Source organism: Lepisma saccharinum, chromosome 17, assembly GCF_977018435.1.
Source record: "Lepisma saccharinum chromosome 17, izLepSacc3.1, whole genome shotgun sequence".
NCBI classification, from domain to species: Eukaryota; Metazoa; Arthropoda; class Insecta; order Zygentoma; family Lepismatidae; genus Lepisma; species Lepisma saccharinum.
In genome coordinates, this window is record NC_139245.1 from 6,794,954 (window position 1) to 6,817,991 (window position 23,038).

The following is a 23,038-nucleotide window of genomic DNA, read 5'->3' on the forward strand; positions in this document are numbered from 1 at the left end:
ATGTAAAGATGGCGAAAGGTATAAGTAAATAATAAATACGTGCGTCATTCATATGTCACTGTAAAGGCACAACCCAGTAAATGTTGCTTGTGCGTGGTTACTGATAGGGATGGACGATTTCGGAAGTTGATATCACAATACATCGTCAATTTTTTTTTTGTATCGTGATATCGGCGATATATCGTCTCCACGATATATATCGCCAAGATATCGTGACGATATATCACCGACATGATATACCGAGTGATCAAAAAGTCACGCAACCCATGTAACATTTGTTTGAATCTGTGTTACCTGGGCGCATCATTACGAAGCCACTATGGCCGCCCAGGTCTCCCGATATCACTCCGCCGGACTTTTCCTCTGGGGATTTCTGAAGTCTGCGGCCTACGTAACGCATCCACACACTTTGGATGAACTGAAGACGAATATTCAACGTACTGTGGACAACATTTCATGTGATACACTCCAGAGGGTCTTCAGGAACATGATCAAAAGGGTGCACATGTGTGAGGAACTGAATGGTGGCCATTTTCAACATCTTTTATAGTCCCTCCACGGGTTGCGTGACTTTTTGATCACTCTATATATCGCTAAAATATCGTGACGATATAACGCCGACACGTTATAGCCTATATCAGGGCCTTCCCGTTGGCGCAGTGGTAGCGTCATCGTCTTGTAATCAAGGGGTCTCGGGTTCGATACCCGGTGGAAGCACATAGTGGTTCGGATCCCCCTTTAAACTGTAGGTCCAGTCCCGATTAGCCTTACTGTGCATAAAGTGGACTTAAAACACCAAATCAACCAACCAACGTTATATATCGTCTAAATATAATATCGCGATACTTTGTCCGGACGGTATATCGCCCAGGCACTGACTTTTGGCACAAAGTCGACAAAGCATTTTGCAGAACCTCCCCTCCCTCCATTTCATACTCGAATGATTTTTCCCCTGTTGCGTTGATATCCTGTGAAAGGCAGGTGTATTGCCCCTTGCTTTCTCGTTTCCAATAAGCGCTCGCTGTGGTAGAACTGCCCCGAGCCCAATTATGAAGACGTGATGGAGAAGAACGGAGCCACAAGAACCAGAGCCGGACCGGAAAGAGCTGTTGCACGCGTCGCTCGAATGGAAAGTCATTTCGTCTTCTGTCTCGCTCGTGCCGCAAATGTTTTTGCCTTTGAGGGGAAGGGGGGATAATACCGTGAGATTGACAAGGAAACATTCCACGCGCCACTTTGGGATAATATAATAACAATAACACGTGACGTAATAGCCGTGAAGGCAGGACCTGGCGTCCTGAGGGAGGATGTCGAAGCGAGGATGACATGCTTCAAGTACTGGGTGAAGCTGGAACAAGGGGCTGGAGACTCACTGAAAGAACAGTGTCTGCGAGTTCAGATTGAGGAAGGGTTCGCACGCCACTGGACAAGTGGGATTAGGGACGACTTGTACAGAATGGGTCTGGGGGAACTGTGGGATGATGTGAGGGGCGGGAGGTGCGAAACTGGGATGTTGCAAATTATAAGGGAAAGGTTGGTGGACAGTAGCAGGCAAGACATCGTGGCAGAATGTGGGGAGAAGGTAACGCTCGCCGCCGCACAACCGCCATGGGTGTGGGTGGAAAGGGGAAGAAAACGATACATTGATACGTGTACGTACCAGCAAAGAAGTGGATTCGCCTGGTTCCTGCTAGGGGGTGGAGGCAACACAAACTGAAGGGGCCGGACGGTCGTGCCATCTGCACGTTATGCGGCGAAGAGGAGACGAGGGCTCACATCCTGCATGAGTGTGTTTGGTCGGCGCCCCTCAGACAACGCAAATGGGGGGACAGTGCAAGGGACAGCATTGAGCAGACCATCCAGGCTATATGTAGGGAGGAGAGGAGTAGTATAACGAATGTAAATATCAAGGCCCTGGGCTCCTATTTACATGCAGTTTGGAGGGAAATGCTGCAAGGACTCAGTGAAAGTGAAGGGTACGGAACAGTGGCTCAGGGATAGGTGGAGCGTGTAGTGCAGTGTTGTGAAGGTAGTGATAATGAACAATGCCATTTATATATGTACATAGTATGTAATTCTTTTCCAAATATTACTGTTTATAAATGTTTCTGAATGAATGACCAATGGGGTGTATGTTTAAGGCGGGGTGTTTATGTAACAATATAATGTTATCAATAAATATCAATATCAATGCCGGCCTCACTCCCATCACGGGTGGGACGTCATCCAAGCAGTTACGGGGAGACGTGCGGCCAGCACGACGAACCGACAAGCGTTGTTGTAGGTTTCCTTGATCGGTTTACGCTACTCATCCGTAGCTCCCCAATGGTGTGTGGCGACCTGTTCCATACACAGGCTGAAATCTCAGGAGAAAAGTTGTGTTGCTTCCCCCAGGAGAGACGAATCTGTGTACGTCCCGTAGCCGGAGGCCAAAACGGCCACGGTGCGAGACGTTTTAGATAATAAATAGACATTAAAGTTCTTTTGAGTCTACGTACTTCATGCTATCGGTCCCGGTTTGAATCCCAGTCTAGGCGTACTTTGTGAGTGTCCCTTCACATCTTCGCGATTAGCCAAAAAGTAGCAGCAAGGCGAAGTTAAATAAACCAGATCAATCAATCAAGTGAACTTTTATGTACAGATAAGCAAATCGAGACGGGACCTGCGTTTTAAAATGGAATCTGAACCACTGTGTGTCTCCATTGAGCATCGAATCGGGGACCCTTTGATTACAAAGACACCGTGGTTACACTACTCCATCGGGGAGGCACAGGTTGTGCACAGAGTTAAAAAAAGAACAAAAAAACAACTTTGAAAGTTGTTTCTCATTCCAAACGCACCTTTCTTTTGGTAGGATAACGTTATTTTTTGAAAAAAATGAACATTAATTTTGACATAATTAGAATAATTGTTCAAATATTTGATCCGCATGGACTGTAGGGGGTCGGCGGAGCAATGAACCCCCTAATTTCAGTTTACGTTATCATATTTTTACACGACTTGTATCAGTTTTACATAATTATCAGTCCTTGATAAGAATTAATTCACATTATTGTTACTATTCACTTGAAATTTCAAGCTGACATTCATTTTTCGGAGGGGCATCGGACCACCCCTGCCCCCTACTTCCTCAGGAGGCCCATGACATAGACCCCATGGACTTAGCACCATCACGGAAAGATGCCATTCCAGTGCGTGCGAGTAAGTAGTCTCGTTGGAGCTTGTTACAGATTGTCGCCCGTAACACTTGGCCTCCAATGGTAAATACAGTAAGATGAAATAATTAAGATTGGCAGAAAAACGTAAGAGGGCGGCATGGATACACGTATAGAAGCGAGGGACATTGTTGGATCAGCAATGGGAGTATGTCGGTAGGAGTTCAACCCAAAACTGCACGAAATGCTGCTGCAAACAAGGATTTAACAATCTTATACGCTTGGGGTATCTGTTGAAATTGACAAACTTTGATACCATGATTCCATAGAAATTTCAATCCTCTGGATGTGCATGAATATGGTAGAAGAAGCGTATTTTGAATTATAATACCAACATCTTTTTGGCTAATCTGATGTTTGTTTTAAAAGCAGTTGACCATAAGCGGATCCACGTTTTTTTTTGTTTTTTGTTTTTTGAGGGGCACAAAATATGCATAAACCCCGAATAAACATATGCATTTGTTTTGGCTCCTGGCCGAGTTAGCGCGTGACTGCAGAACGGCGAGACACGGCGCGGATGCCGGCATTTTTGATCCGTAACGTCCCGCTTATGGAGAAATAGAAAATTGTATTTATGTTTCATAACGAGTACTAACCTGTGTTATAAGAGTTGTTCAAAGTGATGGCCCACTTCAACTGCAATCACACATTCCCGGAATATTTTAATCAAATTTTAGGTAGGATGTAAATTTGGAAATGCAGTGTGTAGCATTTTCTTCATATTAAATGTAGTAATACTATGCTACACCGGGCTTTTTTTTTTTTTTTTTTCAAAGTTAGTATCAGGACTACTACAGTTTAAAATGGGATCAAATTCACTGGACCTTTACTGGGAATGGGAATCGAATTTGGGGTCTCTTGATTACAAGATGACTGCGTTATTTTTTTTTAAAGTAGTACCACAGTACTAGTTTTAACAATCATTCAAGAAAGAATGAATTAAGGTTGAAAATACACTTACTAAGGCAAAAGCGTCACAAACATCCGAATTAAAAACTAACTCACTCAAAATTGTTTAAACGAATTTCTGATGAAACTTTTCCCACAAAAATCCAGGTCTTACACCGAACGTTGTGGTTCGAATCATAGCCTCACCACAAATAATAAAGCAGAACAAAATCAAATCGTTTATCTACATTACAGTTTAAATGAACCGTGGTCACAAACAGGCTCTCCTGCCTGGAGTACACTTCCAGGCAGCTGGAGAAGCCCGAAGGTTAATCGAAGCGAAAATTCTTCCGCCCACAACAGCTGCTTGAATTTCCATGTCATCCTCTTCGGCTTACGGTGGTTAATGAAGCCTCACATTGCCTTCAACGAGTGGTTGTTACGAGGCTTCCTCGCTTACCGCTACCTTTGCGAACCTCTTACAAGAATGAGGTAACTGGAGAGTCCAGGCTAGGCGAGACGCGCCCCCTTGCGAATTGCATTTGATCAATCCTCTCTCTTCACCTCGAAAATGCCAGGAACTTGACGTTCACCGTTCTTGAGTAAGCATGGCACCAATACAAGTGTCATCAGTACATTTGGTAAGGTCAGGAATTGAAAATGCGAATGAGAACAATATACTAGGGCTAAGGCAATACCGATACCAAGGCCCCCCCCCGTGCCCCCCCCCCTGAGATTTCTGGAAAGAGTTAATATAATTCGAATGGTGAAATCGTATCGATATTTTACAACAAAAAATATTGTTTTTTTGTGACTTACAGGCCGTAAATTTACATGCTTCCAGTCTAATATCTAACTATAAAAAATGCTTTTCGTCCTACATGAATTAATATGTTACGTATACAGTTATGCAAATATGTATAGATATATAGAATATGAAAATCATAAATGTATGTATTTTTTAATATACAGGGTGTCTCATAAGTAATAGCGCAAACTGACACAGTTGAAAGCACACGATAATAGAAGCAAAAAAGTCTCAGTAAACATGGGTCTGCAAAAGAGCCGTTTTCGAGATAAACGCGCATGTGTGATTACAAGCCGCCACTGACTTCAGTTTGTAAACGTCGTCCTAGTTGGTAAAATGCTAATAATGTGTGCGAATGTGTGGTTAGAAGCCGTCACTGATTGCATTTTGTAAACACCAAGTGTTTTACTCCTTGCGCGTTCCGAGGTTTGCTCTTTGTTTACGAAACAGAACATTTCCGAGAGGTGGCGTTGTAATCAAACAGGATGGATACAATCATTACAGAAAAGTGTACATGCTTGTGACCAATTCCGAAATGAACCAGGTGTGTTCGAAAGAATTCGAAACTCAATGCAGAATCGCGTACAGTATTGCATCCAGATGCAAGGACGACACTTTGAACACCACCTTTAACAGGTACGAGTGTACAGTAATTGTAACATACTAACGTTTGTTAAAGTAAGTAGAGTGTGAAGTAAAAGCAATGAGATCTCCAATGACTTTTCTTACTGTATTATTAGCATTTTACCAACTAGGACGACATTTACAAACAATGAAGTCAGTGGCGGCTTGTAACCACACATTCGCAATTATCTCGAAAACGGCTCGTTTGCAGACCCATGTTTACTCAGACTTTTTTGCTTCTATCGTGTACTTTGAAGCAGGGTTGTTAAAGGTCCAGGAATTTTAAATAAATTCAATTCCGGTCCAGGAGAGAAAATCAGAAAGCGTAAATTGGTTCTGGACCGTAAATAACCTTTTTATCTGTATAGTATTTTGATTCGGTCCAGGAACCTTTTTCCCCGATCAGTTTAAATTCGGTCCAGGAACCTTTATTCCAGGATCAATTTAAATACGGTCCAGGGAACTTTTTATCCGAATCAGTTTAAATAGGATCCAAGTTCCGTATTGAAATGAAACAATACGCAACTTGGATCGAATACGGACCTGACTATAAACAATTATCCACTTGTGAGCATGAAAGACTAATCCAGGTGCTGGCTGTCTCGAGAATCTAAGGCACAAGGTAGAAATGGGCGAAACGCAAACGCTGCAGTCACGTTACCCCTCTCCATATAGCCCCATTCTCTCGCGTGTTCCTTCACTTGGTTGTAGCAGCACTGCCGGCCGTTTCCTGTTGTAATATCTGCTGGGGACACAGCAGCCTCACGTTACCTCATCGACGGCTCCTATTGGCTGCGGTTGGTGGATCGGATGCCGGAGCAACACGTGAGGGGTTTGTTTGAACTCAGTGTGACGCCATATAGTCCATTGCGTTCATGGACGTCCGCAGGATTGTTTCCAGGGAGGGGCAACCAAGGTAATTTTTTTTCCAGGGGGGCGAAGGACACATATTTTCCTCCAAAATAGTGATACTCTCTCAAAAAACACTATTTCAGTCTGAAATTATCACGTTTCTTCAACGAATTTATAATAATTAACATAAATTACTGTGATTGAAATGAAATTATGTGTGAAATATATAATTTTTAGGTACACATTCATTTTCCAGGGGGGGCGTGGCCCCCCCTTGCCTCACCTTCCGGACGCCCATTATTGCGTTATGTACATCCAACGGCAAAAGAAACAGTAGGTGAATTGTCTATCACCATTTTCATTCGGGCTGTATTGCACAATATGATGATAATGGATTGAAATAAAGACGTCAATAAGCAGAGGGCAATGCCTGTTTAGCACCAGCATAATATCAATCCTTAAAACAATACGGGATGTAGAATAAAACGTAATGAAAATAACGATGGACAATTCGCCTACCATTATATTTGCCGTTGACTGTACAGTAACTTATCGACAAGGGAGTTTTTGAATCTGGCCCACGAGAGAACAACAGCGCCTTGAATTATTCCTTCCCTGAGCTACGTTTTCTACAACCGCAGTGTGACATTCCAATGTAAAACGTACTCGCGGACATTTTTAGAAGGAAACTTTTAATCGGTCAAGCCTGGTCCAGGAATTGTAAATGAATTCAATCCCGGATTGGGAGAGAAAATCAGCAAACGTAAATGAGTTCTAGACAGTGTATAACCTTTTCATATTTAAATAATTTCTATTCGGTCCAGGAACCTTTTTTCCGGATGAATTTAAATTCGGTCCAGGAACCTTTTTTTCCCCGCATTAATTTAAATACAGTCCAGGAACCTTTTTTTCCAGGAACAATTAAAATACGGTTTCAATGTAAGAATACGTAACTTGGACCGAATTTAAATTATGCCCCGTACCGTGTCCACGTACCATCAAACGCTTGCTTACCCCGAGGAGGTCGAGTCAAGAAACTCCTTAGAAGAGATGAAGAAGCAAGATGTCCAGGTTGCAGCGTCTTCTGCATGAAAACCAGAGAGCATGAATTTCGAGGCGCCTTTATCTTGCATGAAATTAACGAAATGCACCACGTGAAGAGACGCTACGCTTGGTTTCTGCGGAACCTCACACGCTAAATATCGCCGGGCGTTAACGACCGTCTCGCTGGCTTTGAGAGACCCTGCAGAATGACCTGCAGGAGGTGAACGATCTTCTGGTTCTCTGGGTATCAGCTGGCGTTCGACCGTCTACTGGGTGGTGGTGGAAGACGCTAGCACCGTTACCTGTTGGAGATTTAATGGCCACATCAAGGATTTACACATTTTCCTCTCCTTTTTTCCTCTTATTTTTAAACCTCTGGTTCCTGTTATCTAACAGCTGCGAAGCAAGGTGCATACGCTTGGCTTGAGCATATGCATCCGTAGCTCTGGTTGTTTCCGTTGGCTGTTGACACTCAAGAATTTGGATCAGCGAGGCTTGAAGGATAACTTTGTTTTTGAGGAAGAGTTTTCAGATCGAGCAACTGAACAAAAATTAACATTGCATCTTGATGCGGATTAGAAATGGCCAGATCCAGAACTGGAATGTTCGGCCTTGGTTCTGAAGTGAAAATATCTCGTCCGGATAAAGTCAATTTTATGCTCAGACTATTCAGGACTCACCTTACGGTTTAGAGTTGAATCGGAACAAGTTTGTTTACATAAACTTTATGACTATGTACAGGGTGTTCATAAAGTCCCGGTACTATTAGAAAACAACATAGCTTGGAGCTGTTGATTGCCAAATGAGCTACAACTCTCCACGTTTATATGCCATACACCTCAATGTGCGCCCCTCTAGTTGCTCTCAGAACATCAAGGCGGTAATCCACTTCCGCCCATACACGCTCCAGCATATCACCAGTAGCCTAACAGTTACGATACTCTCAGACATTCTTCTGCCGGCCCCCGTGGCGGAATGGTTAGCACATCGCGCTACGACGCCAGAGGTCCCGGGTTCGAATCCCGGCCTGGGCATGGATGTTTGTGGTTGTTCGTTCATCAATTTCATCATATCATCACCCATCTCCATCTTCGTAAATTAACCAAAAGAGGCACAAAAAGCGAAGTAAAATAAAGCAAATCAATCAATCAAATCCGTTATTCTTCTTCGAAGAGTAGCAACATTTGGAACACAATCTTTGACATATCCCCAGAATAAGAAATGCAAGGGTATGATATCAGGAGAGCGCGGTGGCCAGGGAATAGGTCCATCACGGCCTATCACTCTGCCAGGGAAATGCCTATCCAGAAGACCTCAAACATCCTTGGACCAATGAGGGGGTGCCCCATCTTATTGAAAAATTATGGTACTGTTCAAGCATGTCGTAGTAAATGTTTTTTTGTAATGGTACCAGGACTTTATGAACACTCTGTATATTAATTGCTGTATAATTCATTTGGATACATCAAATATATATATAAATTCGGACACCCTGTGTTTGTACATTATAGCATGTTCTTTCAGTTGTTAATTATAAAATATACAGTTATACAATGAAAATGCTTTCAAATCATGCATCTGGTACACACTGATATAATTCTTGATAGTTTTCATACATTATTTACGTATTAAGTATATAACAGTCTGGACCGTATGATTTAAATTCTGAAAATAAACATAACCAAAACTTATTAATTGTCCTTCTTGGTTCCAGATGGTGTTCTGCCTGGGTCTAGTCATCTTCCGTGCTTTGGATTTCGGGCTCAACGAGGAGGAGGAGCGGAATCTCAGTCCAGACCTGGAGAGGCTTATCGACTTAATGACGTCATCAGGTAATGCTTTATATTTTAGCTTAACTGTTGGAAATGATGACACAGTGAGAACTGAGGTAGTGTGTCTGGCGAAAACTATTGAGTTATTAATCCCAACAAGATACATGTCTCACTTTTAGAGCGAGATAAATAAGTACAAGTGATTTACCGTTTCGTATAAATTGTAACTGCATATTATTTTAAATAACAGCATTGGGATATACGTTGACACCATATCAACCAAGTGGACGATTCGGTGTTGCACTTCGTAACCTGCTATGACGTGTGAGTGTAGAGAGAGCCAAAAGGTGCTGCGAACTGGACGGGGCTGAAAATAATTCGGTCGGATTAGACAAGGACAGTAAGATATAATAAGCGTTTAGTAAACTTTGCTCACTAATGATTGGATTATGATTCAGCTACACATTGCAACACGAATAGGCTAAACAATTCTGGATATGTACAGGGTGGCCACAAAGTTGGCGTACCCCTGGTTTTTCGTCGGAAGGTATGTTTAATTGTTGTGGATTTGCAATCGTTCGACCGTGATGAAACGCATGAAACTTGATTTTAAAGTGCAAGCCGTACTGTCCTTGTCACGTTAATGAACTGTCTGATGCTGATAGGACGTGGCGCCGGAATATCTCCGCAAAACATCTGGCAGGACATGGCGCAGAATTCAGCTGTGCGACGATCATGATGGCAGAGGCGTCTCCTGAACGCATGCGGTGCATGCTGCGCTTGCGTCAATTGTGGGGAAAAGGACAGCATGCTCTGCGACGACATGAATGAGCATTTCTACATTCTAATTTCTTCATATAAGAGAAGTATTTATTTTACACGAGAGCGCTCAACTACGATTATATGACATTTCTTGTATCTGAAGTGAACGAGAGTTATAAGTCTTTTCCCACAATTGACGCATGCGTCACTTCAGATCCAAGAAATGTAATATAATCTTAGTTGCGCGCTCTCGTGTAAAACAAATACTTCTCCTATATGAAGAAATTAGAATGTAGAAATGCTCATTCATGTCGTCACAGAGCAAGCTGTCCTTTTTCCCACAATTAACGCATGCGTTCAGTAGACGCTGCATGATGGTTTCCATACCGATGTCCTGGACAAGTGAACTATCAGGTACGTCATCACATCGCTATAACAATAAAATCACTGTAGTATCGAAAAAAACGGGGTGCGCCCATTTTGTGATCACCCTGTAGTTTAAACTCTGATTCAATCACCGAATCCGAAAGTGTTCTGGTTAAGTCAATCGCTAAGGCGTCATGCTTTGGGCTCCGGTTCGAGTCTCCTAGGAAAACTTTTCTACTGAGATTTTGGCCTATCTATGTGACCGGTGGCCACCCACCATTGTGAGGAAATTGGGGAGCTACGAATGAGTAGCGTAAACCTACAATAACGACTGGGGGTTCGTCGTGCTGACCACACGTCACCCCGTAACTGGTTGGATGATCTACCACCTCTGCAGGTGGGAGTGAGGTCGACACTCGGTAAGCAGGCCCTGGCCCTCACGGGCTGTTGCACCACAGGTTATTATAATCCCTTTTCATCCTTCTGACGTCACAACTTTAAACAAATCTATACGTTCGCAAAAAAAAAATGGGTAAAGGGCAATGGATCATGAGGATAGTGTGACCTGACAACCCAACAATGGCAGTTATGACCCAAGTTACGGTCGTGGGGAAGAGAAGCGAATGTGTATATTTCCACCCCTTTTCGACGCTTTAGGGTGTCCAGATCCTGGATGCAGGGCATCGAAACTGTCCCTCATAACTAGGGAGCGGAAGTTGATGAAATGTCATCTTTTTTCTGACATATATAATATACACAATATTACACTTCGTCTAGAACCCAAAAAAGGTAATTTTAAAGTGCATTTTTTTTGCCAATTTTCAGGTTTTAGTTCATTTTCCCCGATTTTCGGCATTTTTCCGTCATTTTTCGCAATATCCGGTGTATTGTCTCGTCATATTTTGTCACTTCTTTCATTTTGGTAATATTCTTGAGTCTTTTCACCAAGGTGAACATAGGCCTATATATATCTCGCAGGATTTCATTTTCTTTACAGTGCCACAGAAACACACCACGCTACATCGTCAGGCAAAGATGCGGGAAATGAATGCATTTTACACCAATTCATTCAGTGTATACGACATTTTCATAAAATTGTCTTAAAATTATTCGGTTGTTTCCATTGGCCGCGGTGGCTCAGTCGGTAACGCGTCTGACTACCATGCTAAAGGTCCCGGGTTCGATCCCCGGCCGGTTCAAATCCGGGAACTTTTCTAACGTTGGAAGCGGCCCCGGCGCCCACCCAGCGTCGAATAACATGGCTACCTGGGGGAAACCCTGGGGGGTAAAGGCGTTCAGGGGCGTGGTGCTGATCACATCACCCCCACTCACGACCGGATCAAGAAAGTGTGGGGCGTTACCCCCACACCCCCTATACGTCTTCATGGCGTGGTGCTAAGCACAGGGGAACACTTTACCTTTACCTTTTACCATTGGAAATCCTCGTTGCATATTTTAATTGAATGTGCATGTGGTATCATTTGGTGCCTTTTTTTTAAAGCAAGATTGAATTTTGTTTAATTTCCTTTTCATTTCAATTTTTATCCTGAAACTAACAAATTTAATGGCCATTTTTTGCATTTTTTAAGTCATTTTTTCCCCATTTTTTAGGACATTCTATAGGTCATATACCTATATCTTTTAGGTCATCAACTTCCGCTCCCTACTCATAACCGATTCGTATACTGTTCAAATGACGCGACTGACCATCCAGACTGACATTTTTCTTGGCTTCCTCAGCCCTTTAGAGCAATTGCTAGTACCTTTAACAAGTACCATGGACACTTCTTAACCCCTTTCATCAACCCCTGACCTGATCTTCGCACTTAGCACAAAAAAAAAAGGTGACGAGAGCTAACCCATCAAACCACTGGATTGGATCCTCACGGAGAGTCGAACCCAAGTCACCTTGATTATAAAGCCAACGTCGTGAGCGTTGAACTAGGCCAAAGTCTTATAATGGAAGATCACGTCGGCACAGAAGGACTGGTACGTATTTGGATCTCGTATTAGGTATTGACATGAGTGTGATCCACATGAACAGGTGTTGAGTGTGAATCACTTGTAGCTCGTGAAGATGCGTGATCGTATCTGGTTACGTCCAAACGGTACTTATCATAAGTGTTGGACAGATGCATATAGTGCGGTAAATTAACGGGTACTTCTTCGTTAATTACATCATGGAAAATAATATTTGAACACACTTAATAAGTGGACAGCTTTTTTCGTGGAGAAAAACACTTGTCTTCTTGATCGCGTGTCCTGTCTAATGCATATTGCGATACATCTTGAGTTCAAGGCCCGTCATCGAACGTGCTAATGGAGTAGTTAAAGTTAGCGACCTCGTATTCGGAAGGTTGTTGGTTTAAACCCCGCGGATTACCATCATGTTTGAGTTTTTCTCCTTAGTTTTCGACACTCGCAGGTAAATGCCGGTATCGTACATTTAACGATCACTAAGGCTTCCACCGTCATCTCTCACCTGTCTTCCTTCATCTTCTGCCTCGATATTAACCTTAAGGTACAAAATAAGCGACCTGAGTCTTGAACAACAAAGCCCATTATATAGCGTAGAACAAGTGTATAATTAAGTTTAAGAGAATAGTATGCAAATTGCCCATCACTATGTTAATTCATTATACATTACTGAATTCGAGCACCGTCCTTTGCATAAGTCTTCCTTGTGAGTGATCCTTCATCAATTTCATCTAATTATTAGGGGGGCGAAGGGGCAGTTGCCCCCCTGATTTTCACCACTTTTGCCACTGCACTACGCTAAACCTTATGTACAAAGGGAAATATACTGTCTTTGACCCCCTCCCGGTTTTGGAACCCGATTGCCGCCACTGCTAATTATCATTCATCATCTTTGCAAAAAACACGGGAACTTCAAGCTGAACCAGTGGGATGGCGGGATAGCATGCTAGTCTCCATCAAGGAACGAACCCAAGGCGACAACGTTAGCTGCTACGCTATCGGCGAGGTCCTGCCACTCAGTGGAGCCCTCAGTATTTTTTGCAGTCTCATATTTCACCATCTTTTCCTGCACCCGACATTTGTTTTAGAAGAGGACTGGGTCACTGCCCCCATCACCCCCTCTTCATGGCACTAAATCATCATTACGTCTTACCCAACTTCAAGTAACTCAAAATATACGTGCAAAATCGGATATGATATGTCAAGGTATGCAAGGAATTTTGTTGTCCCATCATGAAATTTGGGTCAGAGACATTGCCAGGCTGTTGTCATGGTGACTTATCCCAACCAACACCAGGAAAGGTACCTGTGACAACTGCACATCATTTCCGCTCTCAAAGTCCTCACGTTAGAGACAAAACATAGATATCGATAAGAAAACGTGCTGTAAAATTGGATCCAATCTTGTCGTGAAGTTTTGAGAGGAAGATGGAACTGTCTTCCTTCCTAGCTTATCATCATAAACTACCGAGTCTCTCTATATCATTTTTTCTTGACAGTTCTGCTGTATTCCTGCATCAAGAATAAATGATTTCTATTTTTGAAAGTTAATCGGGAATCGAAGCCGGGACACCTTGATTACACGACGTTACCACTAGGCCATCGGGGAGAGTCTGGCGTATCATGATTAAAGTGAATATGATATGCAGTAGACAGACGCGAAATATCTTTGAAATAGTAAGGTGAAAATTTGAAAGAAAATTCTTGTTTGCAGATGATACAAACAACTGACTTACTATGTTGTAATGAAAATTTTCTCAAACTTTACACCTACAAATATAATAAGACTAGTTGGAAAAGTTCACCAGATGTCATGTAGAGAGACAACTACAATTTGATTTTGTCCTACAGTTGGAGAAATGATCACGACACAATTCCAGATATTGCAACCATTAAATCGAATTTGCACCTCAGGTCTCGTGTGCCGTCAAGTTTCGATTTAAAGGCCCATTTCTTGTTTGCAGATGATTCAAACAACTGACTTACTATGTTGTAATGAAAACTTTCTCAAACTTTACACCTACAAATATAATAAGAGTAGTTGGAAAAGTTCACCAGATGTCATGCAGAGAGACAACTACAATTTGATTTTGTCGTACAGTTGATGGAGAAATGATCATGACACAATTCCAGATTTTGCAACCATTAAATCGAATTTGTACCTCAGGTCTCATGAGGTTAACAAAAATACCCTTAACTTGAAATTTTGGAGGAGCCAAAGTGTCCCATTTCCCCAGATAAGTTACACCTATGGACGACGCGTACCATACCTCAGAAGATTTATCTTGGTTCAGTTCCCGCCAATAGGTGGTTTATCTTTTGCTGGAAGGCATTGCCAGCCATCACGTGATTTCTTCTTACAGGGTTGCTTCGTTCTCAGCCAACCAGACCCTTTGTGGCGGGAATTTGAACACTTGGTTGTCACATTCGCAGTGAAGCGGAGTAGAAGGCAACCGACACTCGGAGAGCAGCAAGAAATTGTCCTCTAAGGGCTAAGTTCATATTGTTTGCCATCTTTTTGAAGGACTTGTGCAACAGCACGGCCAGTTGCAATTTCACCAAGCATTCTGGCCTGTAAAACTAACAATTGATAAGATGACTAGACGGGACAGTCCCATTTTTGAGTCTCTGTCCCGATTTTTTTGGAGCATGAAACGGAACATCAAAATGTCACTTCGTAGGGTAGAAATTATTTCACATTTCAATGTCAACGACGTGCCATATTCCAATTTTCGTAAAATATTGAAGTTTCCTCTGAGTTTGCCTGGAACTAATTCCCCCAGTGAACGAGTGTTTTCGTACTTGAATTATTTGTAGACAAGTGGCAAGAATGCTCTTTCAGAACACAAACTTTGAAAAGCTGTTGAATAATAGGGTAAACTTTAATCACACATGTGTAAATATTTACAAAATGTTATTTTAAAAGAAGGATGTGATTAAGAAGATTCATCGGCAAAAATCAATGAATGACTTCTAATTTTAAAAATATACTTTGTTGAAATTCCCGTATCATCATGTTGTGGAAACTTTCATTTATGTCCCGTTTTTCCCTCAGGAAAAATTTGAAAAATGCCCCGTTTATGGGGAAGGCGAAAATACGTAGACGTGTGTGGAGCGAGTGACAGGATGGGTTTGGCATGGTTCAGGCTAGGGGGTTGGACACAATTCAAGCGCGTGATAGATGACGGGAGTGCAGAATGTCCAATGTGTGGGGGAAGACGAGACGAAATTCCACATTCTCCTCCAGTGCAAAGAAACAGCAGAGGCTAGACGGAAATACATAAGGGATATGAACGAATCAAAAATGGAGGGGCTAATGAGGACCATTACGGGGAGTGAAATGGCTGGAAGGGACGAAACTCAAATAAGGGACCTGAGAACTTTTCTACATTACGTCTGGTCAAAGAGAGCGAATAAGTGTCTGAGAGCGGTGTGCAGAAAGCTTCTTTCTGACAATATAATACCTAGTGCTATAAGTATAAAATTATGAGAAAAATAAAACAGGTTGATAGACTGTAGTGAGAGAAGAACCCACAATTAGTATGAAAGGTAAAGTTGAACATGTGAGGGAATAAAGAGAGGGGTTTGGGGGGAGAGAAGAAGGGGAAAAATCTTCATTGATGTATGGAAATGTGGGTAATGCCGCAAAGGCTCATACTGAAATATACCTCAATTCTATTCTATTGTACTGAGTATTTTTTCCTAATTTATCCGACATGCTGGAACACAACCGCATGGCTTGCTTCAGAAACGCAAGGAAATTATTTCAATATACCGATTACACTGATACAATTCCTTACGCATATACGCACACGCACGCACACACACGTACATATATACCGTTTATAAAGCTTGCGAAGCTGTTAAAAGCCCTCTTGATATTTTTCTTGGTTGCACCCTTGGTAGTTCACTAAATACAGGTGGATTAATCAAAAAGTGGTCTTCAGAATCGAAGTTGAGACATCTTTATTATCGCCAATACCAAATGAAACTTCATTTGGTAAAACTTTCTCTGATTCGGATTCATCTTCGCATATTTTTGAGTGGAATGTTTCAAGAAGGACGTTGCAGCGGCATTATTATTTACCCTTTAGCCTCTATGCAAAAAAATGCACTTGATGAAGTCCATGATTAAAGAGTACAGGATATGGTTTTACAGGGCAAGTAGTGAGGAAAAGCGGTACGTGAAGACGAACAGGAAGAACGCCAAAAATGATTTTTCCTAGATGCAGACCTAGTCGCTTGTATCCCGTTACCTTCAGTGTTGTTGCAGGATGCACTGCTAGGATCTTGCTAAAGAGAAAAGAATATACTACATACATTTCGCGTGGTATTCGTGTGAAAGTGTTGCCACATCCTGTATTGTCCAAAGCGGAAATCTCAGCGTCCATGCGGTGGCTGGTGATTTCGACCGCAACCTGTTGCCGCAGTCCTTCAGAAGAACGGTGGAGTGAAAATGCAGCACACTAATCATGGAACCGGTTGCAGAACTAGGAAATCCAAAAAAGAGAGGAAATACCATGGCACGCCGAGAGTGAAATTGTTATTTCAGAACACTAATTGATTAACGGAATCGTAAAGTTGAAAGCAAGAACTTCAAGTGACGCTGATGATGTTGCTGTGGAACAAGACTTATCTGCTAATCGTTCCACGAGGAAGGTGTCGTCAGGGAAGACGATAACCTGTTCCAGAAAACGATTTGTTAACGTTTTACGAGATCGTCTTGTCATTGATGATTTGAAAATAACGAACCGTTACTGCTTGTTACGTTAATTGATTGATTTGTTTTGTTTTGTCTTGCTTTTCTGCCACTTTTGGCTAATAGCGAAGATTAGTATTAATGGTGTAGGGCCCAGGACTTTATGTTATAACATATTTTTTATTTGGCATCAGATCGGATACTGGGGTGAGATCTTTACATATCTGATTAAAATCAGTCGAAATAGACAAACTTGATAATGCATATGTTGACATATTTTACCAATTTCGTGTTTTTACAACATTTCTTCAATTTTCTCGTAATAAGACATATTTCTGTATAATTTCGTAATTGTCTTGCATATAATCGGTTATTTTATAATTTATTTATTTTAATTTTATAATTCGTACCTTTAGCACAACGGATAGTTCATATTGTCGATGGCTGGATAAGGAAATTACGAACGAAGATTTTAAAGCAGATGCCATCTTCTTACCAACTACTACAGAACAAAAATACCCCCTTTTTATAGCGGGCTGCCAATTATGTGGAAATCTGACATAATAGCAAATAACATTTTGGATAATTGCAGTGAAGCTCACAATATATTGTCAGTATTTTCCCATTACATTATATGGTTAAAGGGATTCTGACTTCATTTAATACCCCAACCCCTTGGTAGTCTATCTTCCCTTGAAGATACTGACATTCGAAAGTACTGTTGTGCATATTTTTGGCTTTACTGATTTTTTCTGAGATATTTTTAATTTTTCATGACATATTTTTCCATTTTATAACATAATTACATACATATTTTAAAGTTTTATAGGGCATAAAGTCCCGGGCCTGATAGGATGAAATGGATTAAGGGACAAGCACACAAGGGCAGAACACAATACTAACCCGAGGATCCTGGCTGTGACTCCAGACTACAGAGCCTTCTTAGTCTGCAAAATGCAATCCATGGTGTGCTACTTGGAACCGAGATAAACATTTGAGTGTCTAGCGCACTGTGGCGCCAGGCATTCCAGATTCCTATCTCGCCCTGGTCATTGGTGTTCCAAATCATATCATCACTCATCCTCATTTTCGCGATTAGAAAAATGTGGCATAAAAGCGAAGTAAAATAAACGTAGCATGATGTTTTGTTTGACAAGGTTGAATTTACTATCTTTATCTAAGTTGTGTAACAATTTGTGTTAAATGCTCAAATTGTGAGTTTTATAAATCCACCCACAAACACTATTTATATGCATATTTACATAATTTAATTTACTACATTTAACCAATCAATATGCTAGCTTTAAGTTTTTTTCGAAATTCGAAAAATTAAAAAATATGGGCAGTTTAACATGGTATCAATTATTTATTTATTTATTTATGAACCAGTCCCCTATAACAGAGCGAATGCTCCAATTACAATAGGCATTACAATTTGCTATATACAATATAATTTACATAAATATATAATACATGATACAAACACATAGTATTTATTACACAAAACCTTAGATAAATATGAATACAAAAAGTTATACAAATACAAAAGTTACACAAATACAAAAAATTACATACATATATTACAAAATCTGAACAGAGGAGAAAACTAAAGGACAGAAGAAACAAAACATAAACAAGTAACAAACTATAAAAGCTCGAGAATAATAAAGAAATTATACGAATACCTCTATTTAAATAAGAAACAGGAATAATCAATACAAAGCAAAAGTTCAAATTTGAATTCGTTTATATGTATACAAAATTTAAAAAGCTATAAATTGTATTTGAGACTATAAATATATCACTCTAGAATTTGATCTGTTTTATTTGTATATTATAACACCATTAAGCCTTGTTTCCATGATATGAAAAACTAAATATGCTGACCAAGGCAGTAATTTATTTCATTATAAAACATAAACTAAACGTAACGTTTCAACCTTCTAGCAAGGTCTTCTTCAGACTCTGCACCAAGTACAAATGTTTGTACTTGATTTTGGGGGGGGATTGTGATGATAGACTTTAGGGGTGGTCTTTAGTGATGGGCACCCCTGCTTACGGAGGAGGGGCGGATCAAGTATATTCAGTAAAGCTAAGAAGAAAGTTACTTTCGGTAGACACACTGTCGTAATAAAATATTTTGAAAAACTAAATATGCTGACCACGGCAGTAATTTATTTTATTATAAAACATAAACTAAACGTAACGTTTCAACCTTTTAGCAAGGTCTTCTTCAGACTCTGCACCAAGTACAAGTACCTTGCTAGAAGGTTGAAACGTTACGTTTAGTTTATGTTTTATAATAAAATAAATTACTGCCTTGGTCAGCATATTTAGTTTTTCATATCATGGAAACAAGGCTTAATGGTGTTATAAAATATTTTGTGGGAATTATGGTTTGAGGGCGTGAATAATATGATTTGGGGGGATGGGTACCCCTGCTAAATGCTGATGTATCCACCCTTGAAATTTCCTTGCTCCCCCAACCACCACCAATTTATCGGCCAATTAAGCGCCAGATGCCTCCTCGTAGGCGATGTTCACGAGCACCAAATCGGAGAGATTTTATCAGCAACTTGACCAACCTATTCACGCAAGTCCCGAGTTTGTAGGAGGGAAGAAGAGAATCTGGTCGATTCACACACAGGCTGACCCGCGTGCTCGAGAAGTTTCAGGAAGTTGTCCGCCTGAGCCGACGATGGCTTCAGGGGGCGTGTGTGAAGGAATTTTTAACTCTTTGAGAAAGGAAAAATGGTCTGTGAAAATCGCCCCCGGCTGCAGGTGTCTGTTGGAGGGTTACGGAGCTTCCTCTTCTCCAACTCAGAGGGGGGAGGGGAGGAAGAAGGTGAAGGTAGGTGTTATTCAATGTGGACTCTCATCTGCTGACCGTGAGAGAGGAACCCACTAGGACGCTGTGCAAACACTCGCAAGTACTTCACTTCCTTCCTCTGTTCGCAGAAACGTAACGGTGAATTCGACGAAAACATATACAGCTTTGTGTATCAATATAAATCGTAGGAAACATAGACTGTATTATTGTGATCATATGTAATCGAGAAACGTAGTTATTATGAAAAAAAGAATAATAATAAAAAAGGGGGTGAACCCCCAAAGTAAGCCCGCCTCCAGGCGCATACATTCGAAGTTATGCTCTTAGTTTCCTGGTACCTTTAAATAAACCTGAATTTAAACGGTTCCTTTTTTTATGCTCCTTCATTTCGTCTGTATTTTCAATTTTCATACATACAAATACAATAATAAAATAGATGGAGATAACCATACATAGCTGCTTATAATAATTTTGATAAAACATTCAAATGCTGACCAAGGCATTTATAGTATAAAAATACATAAAAACGTAACGTTTATTAACGTAATGTATGTTTGTTATACTATAAAAGTTTGCTTTGGTCAGCATTTTAATGTTTTATTAACATGGAAACAAGGCTTAACAGTGTTACCAATGATTTTGAGTTTGTATTATTGTATTGGCCCGATCTGATGGCCGGAACAAGTTTTGAAATTGTTTTGTTTATTTACTGAGCATTAGTGTGATTGGTAATTAATTAAACTTATTAGTAGTATAGATTGATTTGCGTTACTTTTTAGTTATATTGTTGTTAGTAAGGAAGGAATGCTATGTGTAGTAGGGGCAACCAGTTATTATAGCTAAGGATTGAACTGAGACAAAACATGTCTGCCTCGGTCTCGTCTCGAGTTAGCAACACTTGTCCCGTTCTCGATCATTTCTCGATTCGCCAATGCCTCTCCTGTTCTCGGTCGCCGATGTCTTTCTCGTTCTTGGTCTAGTCTCGAATAGAAATTTCAAATTGTCCGATATCCGTTTGAGATGCAACGGATAATACGAATAATCAGATAATTAGGACATGCGGATAGAACAAATTTGATGAAGGATTTGTAGAAAATCCGTACAGTTGAATACGAAAATGACAAATGAAGAAAAATGTGGATAGCCCGTAAACGGATAAACGATAAAACTGTCCGGATATGGGAATATCCGATACCCGGATACTTAAAATTGGGATGGAAAATTATCTGATATCGGGACACCAGTCGTCACAAAGTCAGTCCGCTGCTCCTTTTGTCGGGAACATGAGATTCTTAACAGTCTAGGACTTGCTGGGTTTAAAACACTAATATCTTAAATTATACACTGTCGTAGGTTCACACATGTATTTATGTACATATATAAGTTTACAAACCTTAGATAATCTGTTGCTTCAGTCTAATCTCTTAAAGCCAGAAAAGATAATAACAGTAATTCTGATAACATTTCCAAAACACTAATCTGTAAAGTACAAGAGCATTCAAAACTAACGTTGTGCAATTCATTCACATATCGCGAAAGTTTAATTACATAATTAGTTCCTTACTTTCAACTTATCGACAAGAACAACACTGGAAAACAGAAAACTATTCTTGAATTCTCGCCGTTCTTGTTGATTCCAGGGATGCCCATTCCCCCCCCCCCCCAAGGCCAAGCCTAATATGTAAGAGTTGGATATTTCTCCACCCGCCCCCCACCTTCGATAATACACTTAAACACTTTCTTTTCTTCGTCTACTGGATTAAATATGGTGCATTTAAGGTGTAAAATTTTTACATATATGTTGGAAAAAGATATAAATGTTAAATTTTATATTATTTTAAGGAAAAAAATCCCCCCCCCCCAAATCTTGATGGCGCAACCTGCTGTGGGCACCCCTGGTTGATTCCTTACCTTCTTTTGTTTCTCCGACCCAACCCGTCGTTAGTTGAAAATATTCACTTCCTCTGCCTAGATGGAAAAGTGACGTCAACACTAACAGATTATGACGTATTTCAAAACATATGTACAAGTTTCAACAACAACTTTACCAGTCTAATTATAGTTGTCTGTGATATTCTGAACATTATTTGAAATAACACAGATTTTTTCAGTTTCATGTGTTCGCAATTAGGACATTAATTTTTTTTTTTCACTTTTATGTGTTCGCAATTAGGACGATTTAGGCGTTGTTTGCAATTAGGAAACAACCGGGAAGAAAAGCGACAAAAAAATCGGTAAAATACGCACACAATGAAAGCTCATATTTTGTTTCTACAGGTGTGTTTCGTGTGACGTCATGATGCGCATAGCCGCCATGTTTGCATCCAATTTTATTTGTCATTTGCAAGGAAATATCCACTATGTAGCGTTCGTTGCATCTGCACCAATTGGACGTTTGTTTTAAATCACGAATGTCTGTGTTAGTGTTTCCCGCTGGCCCTCTTGAATTCCGTAGACAGTTTGTAACGTAGGTGAAATTTCCTTAGTTTGCTCTTCACATTCGTATTGGGCTTGGAATATAATCTAACATGCGTGTTTTTTGACAACGTTCACTTTTGTTTTTATCTAAGTCCTGCTTAGCCTTTTCCCCTGCGTTCCTGTTCTTTCACGACTGAATAACGTATTCACTTCTGTGCTGCATCTTAAGACAAGGAACTGGCCAATGTGCTTCTCAACAGTGAGTCATATGATTGGATTGGTGGCTCCCTCACATAACGCGGCCATTTCTTCGAAACTTGCATTCTCTAGGATCGTGATTCGTAGGTAACGTTAAATTGACCTCTGCAGACACAAATGAAGTGGTGTTTCTCAGTTGTGATTTTTTTTTAAAAATAAAGTAAACACCACAGTGTTTTACAGTTTTATATTTTAACCGAGAGAGAACAGTGAACTATGAATGATCGTCAAGTCAAACCTGTCCAACTTGTACTGATGTCCGTTGCGTTCAAAATGATTCGCAGAGAATATTCATTTATGCTCGGTAAGTACGTAATTGTTCGTAACTTACACGACATGTTGTTTTGTAACTTTTTCTCGCATTATATTATCGTTAGAAGTCTGAAAGGTATGCTTCATAACAGTACTTTGAATTTGCATTTCAAATTGGCGCACAGAAATTGAACAGGTGACATCTATATTTCTAGAACGTGAACTCAGTTTCTATTGAATACAGTCTATGTTGACTACTCAGCAACTGTTTTA

The 23,038-nt window shown here is 40.6% G+C and overlaps 1 protein-coding gene across 7 annotated transcripts in view; it reads left to right on the plus strand.

Annotated features, from left to right (window-relative positions):
* The window catches only part of spir (spire type actin nucleation factor), a 322,402-nt gene that overhangs the window by 155,117 nt on the left and 144,247 nt on the right, over positions 1–23,038 (plus strand). For 6 of the 7 annotated variants that reach the window (XM_083138861.1, XM_083138867.1, XM_083138863.1 and 3 more), the window contains exon 3: positions 9,146–9,263. In XM_083138861.1, coding sequence (XP_082994987.1) covers positions 9,146–9,263 — 118 coding nt within the window. Of the gene's footprint in view, positions 1–9,145; positions 9,264–22,608; positions 22,818–23,038 lie in introns of those variants that run through there. The other variant, XM_083138868.1, reaches the window with a different exon arrangement.